We start from the raw sequence: 5,367 nt of genomic DNA on the forward strand, positions 1-5,367 counted from the left end.
TAAAAGAGCGTACAAAAGGATAGGGCTCTCTGCTACGGTCACGAGCACGAAAGAAACACGGAAAACGGAGCTACGATAGAAAAGAAACAGCTATCGGAACATTTATGTTATAAAGAGACAAAAGTACTATAAGCTTCAATTATTTTAATTTAGAAAATTGGTGTAAAGGATATTTTGAAAGAAATATCTAGATTATTATTATTAGCTCATATTATATTTGCATTTATAAAAATGAAGTAGAACTTTGTCCAATTTTATTTATAATTGTCTGTGTATAAATTACACTAATTAAATAAATAATTAGCAAAGAAGACTTGTGAGAATATCTAAACGTCAAACTTTATGATTCAAGTTGAACTAAATAAATTAAACTATAAATATATTTAAGTTAATATTAATCAAATTAACATTAATTAAGAAAACCGGAGTAAAGACTTAATTGGATTTTAATTGGAAAAAGCTAGATGAGAGGATATTAATCAAATTAAATCGATATTTAATTTTAAAAATAGGAACTACGATACAACAATGATATAAAATGATAGCTTAGGGTTTTAGAAGACTAAAAATAAAAAGAACGGATCGAAATGGATCTAAACGCGGAAACTATGCATGAAACAAGGTTGCAAGCACCTATACGTAATTAACTATAGATTTCAGGGGCTAGCAGGGAAGATCTGCAAGACACAAAAAATAGTGCTCATAAATTAGGAAAAGTTTAGGGTTAGATCTGAAAAATACCATAGGTGGGGCTGGGTTGAAAAGATGTAATAGATCCAGGGGGTTTTCTGCAAATTTCACAAGACAGAAAAATAAACGATAATTACATATTTCTCGGCCACAATGGAGATCCTGTCAGCGATTCCACTCACTACCGGAGTCTTGTTGGTACCTTACTGTATCTCACCTTCACATGGCCAAACATCTCATATGTTCTTCAGTAGGTGTGTCTTCACATGCACGACTTACAAGACCTCATCTATTAGCCGTGAAGCACATTCTGTAGTACCTGCGTGCGAATATTGACCATGGTCTTCTTCTCCATCTATCATCACCGTTGGATCTGGTTGTCTACACGGATTCGGATTGGGCTGGCTGCCTAGATACCCGCAAGTTCACCTCTGGCTATATGCTGTGTTCGGTGGCTCTAATTTGGTCTTCCGGTCTTCCAAGTGGCAATCCACCGTGTCCTGCTCGAGTGTAGAGGCTGAATACGGTAAGGTGCTATGGCCAACAGTGTTGCTGAGGCGAATTGGCTTCGTCAACTTCTACATGAGCACCACAGTCCGTTGCAGCGCTCACCCTTGTCCATTGCCACAATGTCTGCACCGTCTACTTGTCCACCAACCTAGTTTGGCATCAACCAAGAAATCTTGTTGAGATCGATCTCCAATTTTTGTGTGAGCAGGTTGCCATTGGAGATGTTCATGTGCTTCATCTGCCATCTTCACGAAAGGTCTATACAGAGTTTCCGATCCGGTCTGAATATCTACGCTGCCTACATTCTGACTGGGGTGTTAGCAATATTTGCGCGCTCTCTCTCTCTCTCTCTCTCATTGCCATTGGAGCTCTTGCTGGATTCAGCAGAGAATCAGCTCTGAGAGCTCTGCCAAACAGTTTTTCAGAGAGAAGTGATTCTCTGCTGATTCTGTGGAGTGATTCTCTGAAATGAACTAAGAGGCTGGGAGCTGCTGATTCTGTGAAGTGATTCTCCATCCTGATTTTAAGAGTTTATGCTAGAGAATCAAAGAGAATTACCTTCAGCCACAGAATCACTTCTCTCAGAGAATCAGCTCCCACAGAGAATCAGAATCAGTTGGAGCTCTACCAAACTGGCCCTTAGTGTGCCATGGCTCCTTGTCTGACTTGCACCTTTCGTACCTGATCCCATCGGCATATCCCCTGATTGTATTTCCATAAGTCAGGGTGGTTGAGATAGCCTTCATCGTGATGAATATGTTTTAACCCGAGTCCTTTGGTTCAATTCATCTGATATTACGTGATTAAATCTGCCCTCAATAGACACCCTAATAAGAATTCTCACAAAAACTAAAAGCATATCACCATTGGGTTGGTAATCTAAATCTTATTGAAAATAATAGCAATTTGTTCTAATTTTCTACTAAATTAACTCACTATTTCACTATACAAAAGTTGATTCAACTTATGCAGTAACTTCTGCTCGTGCATTTAAAATTCCGACCCCTGCCGCGTGAGCCTATGATCGTGCTGTGTGAAGTTTGGCCCTGGTGCTCCTTTTGGTGTGGTTGGCTGAACTCAGTGGCGAATGAGCGAAAATCTTGCCAGATTTCATTGATTGATTCTGACGTATATGGTGTTGGTGTTACATATTTATGCAAGTCCAAGAGGATATAGATCGTTCCTATTCCGGATGACATGTCCGTCCCAAAGTTGTCTTTCAATAAAAACTGGCAGGGCGTCCCCTAGGCATCCATTGCAATGCCATCTTCATGCAAGTTATTACTGTAATTATGTTTCTGAGTAGCTGGTCAGGTCAGAAGAACCTAACTAAAACGGAAGCTACGACGTAATCAGACTTGAACATAATTAAATACAAGAAATATTTCAAAACATCTGCATGGCAAATTAGCTCCGCCCTACTGTTAGTTGTGATGCATGCTTGAACCACCTTGCACACCCGATTTGAGTTTGATCTTCACCAGTCAAGAAAGGAGTTTCCCCATGAGTTTGGCTTCAACTCAAATCCACTTCGTTAAAAAGCCATCACGGCAGCCTTCATGAATCCATCTAACTTACCATACCCATCATCAGCCTGTAGGTCTCACTGGTCAGAGTAGGTCCTAGCCCTTTGGTCCATGCTATATCGGGGCCTATCAGCGCAGGAGCAGTTTACGACCAGGTCCACTCAGGTCAGCCGCAGCTGCGTGGCCAGACATCGGCTACAGCGGGAGGCGCTGGAGCTAATAAGTTAGAGGACTACGATTATTACCCGTTATTTTTAAACAATGGTAGTGGTGCTCATTTTCGATAGGACCTACACCGGTAAATACATCATTATTTATGGTGATGTGTTCGTAATAAAAAACCAGTTTTCTGAGTGGTACACGATGTGCCTATTGATAGCGAGGTATGGTTACCATGACTCCGTGATCTGCCAGCTTGTAGGGTAGATTGCATACATATATTTACAATGAGGTGTATGTGCATCTGTGTCTGTAATGTATTTTGTAAAAAAATAGTATATAAAAGCTAGTTCTAGGATATGCGGGTTCGTAATAAGTGTAGGGTTTGCTTGCATGTATTTACAGAGATGGGTGAATGTGAGCATCAGTGTCTATAATTTTTTTATAATTTTTTTGGTAAATAACATAAAATATATAAGAGCAAGTTCTTTGGTAGTGACAAATGATGAACTTTTGATTTATTGTTCATAAAACACTGTAAAGACACAAATGGGAATACAAATAAATCAGACGTCGTACGCACGCTCACCCGAGCTATCAGCTCTTATTCAAGACCATGCTGGTGGTATGTTGGTATGGCCGCTACTTGGTAATCTCAATCGCGTAAAAATTCAAGACTATGTAGGTCGTCTGCATAGGACCAGTGAAGCCAGATTCCCGGGCAAGCTTGGTGAACTCCCTCTCCGTCCTCTCTTTCCCCTTGAAAATGATAAGCATATTGATATCCAAGGAGAAGATGTCCCGTGCAGTTAGAGAAGTCGGGTCTGGGGTCTCCGGCCGGATACCATCTATGATGATCACCTTCCCACCATCAGGGAGAGCTTTGTAGCAGTTCTTCAGTACCGTGATGCACTGCTCGTCTGTCTGCATAAGCGGAATCCACTGCAAAAGAACCGCATCTCCAGAGGGTACGCTCTCATACATGTTTCCAGCTACATGCTCCACACCTGTAATAATACAAAAAATTCTAGTGTAACTATTCAGCTATATAATTTCTGAAGTTTTATTCATGCTGAAATTCCATGTATTATATGTAAAAAAAGTTAACACGAGCATCAGGTACGCACCTGGAATAGATGGTGCTTGAGCTAAAACATGAGGCAGGTCGTAGTTGACTCCCGTGATATGCTTGTACCTGGAGGTGATCATCTGCAGGGTGTTGCCCGTGCCCCCGCCAACATCAACGAGCCGCCGAATGCTGTTGAACCCTCTGTAACTCTCGAGCATCTTGTTGACCAGAATCAACGAGTGCTCGGCCATGGCGTGGTCGAACACATTGCCCAGCCGCTGGTTCTTCTCCCCGAGGTAGTCGTAGAACGGCGCCCCTTGGATCCTCTCGAATGCACATGGCCCGCCGGAGACCACCGCGTCGGCTAGGTGATGCCTTTACGTACGATGTGGAGGTAAATTTTTTGTTCTCACCCAAAATGTTGCATGTAAATAAGGGGACTACTATACCAGGGTAACATGTGGTCCCGGTCGGTGAGGAACAAGGCGAAGGGGCCCAGTGACCCGATGCCGTCGTTCTTGGTGATCCACCGGCACAATGGTGCCGGCGTGTACCGCCGCAGGACCTCACCGTGGGGGGCCGTCGTCTCGGCCGAGCACCTCACCACGTTGAAGCACGCGAGGTAGCCAAGGATTCTGTCCACCGAGGCGGCCACCTCGGCCCTGTCCGCGACCTTGATTTGCTCGGCGAGCTCGTCCGCGGTCATCGTGGTGGTGGCCGCGCACAGCGCGTCGATGAGGCCGAGCTGGATCGCCGCCCTGAGGACTAGGGAGATGTTGTATGCGAACATGAGTTGTTGCGCCTGCATGCAAAGCTCGTCCTCTTCTTCATGAGAGCCATTGGAAGCGAGAGTGCTAGCAGGGGAAGGGACAATGTTCGCCATGGCTCTAGCACTAAGTTACTTTCTTGCTCCATTGTGCCAAGTGTCTGCGTATATATAGACGCAGAGAGAGATGAGCTGTCCAGTTCGCGGTGGTCCATCTGAATAACATAAATCACATATATATATATATATATATAGAGAGAGAGAGAGAGAGAGACGAGATCTGTCCCTTGAGATGAGTTTGGCCTTGGAGATCTGAGGTGCTTCGTCATGTCGTTGTCATGATTGCTTGGTTGTGATGCGAATAGTTCAGGATACCAGATGTGGGCCTTCGTGTGGGGATCGGAGTCGAAGCTGCGTCGTATATAGTGGACAATGATGACCTATATCAGACTTCATTGGTACCCTTATGTAATTGTGGACAGCTACTCAATTATAGTAATGTTTATTTTTCTTAGTCTTGCCCATTGATGCGATATAGAGCGAGTTGTAATGTTGAAGCGTTAATTGGATCATTGCTCTTAAGCGATGTTTAATTTTTATCTTGCATTTTGTGAAGATGTCTGGAGTACCCCTTAATTAGTTGTACG

The 5,367-nt window shown here is 43.3% G+C and overlaps 1 protein-coding gene across 1 annotated transcript; it reads right to left on the minus strand.

The window, feature by feature from the left end:
* Nucleotides 1–3,443: 3,443 nt before the first annotated feature.
* On the minus strand, nucleotides 3,444–4,837 carry LOC112903731 (3-aminomethylindole N-methyltransferase-like). Its single transcript, XM_025972951.1, has 3 exons — nucleotides 4,404–4,837; nucleotides 4,013–4,329; nucleotides 3,444–3,892 (listed from the first exon to the last, which is right to left on the minus strand). Exons 1-3 carry the CDS (start codon nucleotides 4,835–4,837, stop codon nucleotides 3,528–3,530), a joined length of 1,116 nt encoding a protein of 371 aa, XP_025828736.1. The 3' UTR covers nucleotides 3,444–3,527.
* Between the last annotated feature and the right edge of the window lie 530 nt (nucleotides 4,838–5,367).

Source organism: Panicum hallii, chromosome 8, assembly GCF_002211085.1.
Source record: "Panicum hallii strain FIL2 chromosome 8, PHallii_v3.1, whole genome shotgun sequence".
Classification (NCBI taxonomy): domain Eukaryota; kingdom Viridiplantae; phylum Streptophyta; class Magnoliopsida; order Poales; family Poaceae; genus Panicum; species Panicum hallii.

Bases quoted from the DNA above. Each gene is read 5' to 3' on its own strand.
- LOC112903731 (XM_025972951.1), bottom strand. From the start codon at position 4,837: ATGGCGAACATTGTCCCTTCCCCTGCTAGCACTCTCGCTTCCAATGGC. The intron at 4,330-4,403 runs GTATAGTAGTCC...TCGTACGTAAAG, and splicing joins CGGGACCACATGTTACCCTG to GCATCACCTAGCCGACGCGG. The intron at 3,893-4,012 runs GTGCGTACCTGA...GTATTATTACAG, and splicing joins TCAAGCACCATCTATTCCAG to GTGTGGAGCATGTAGCTGGA.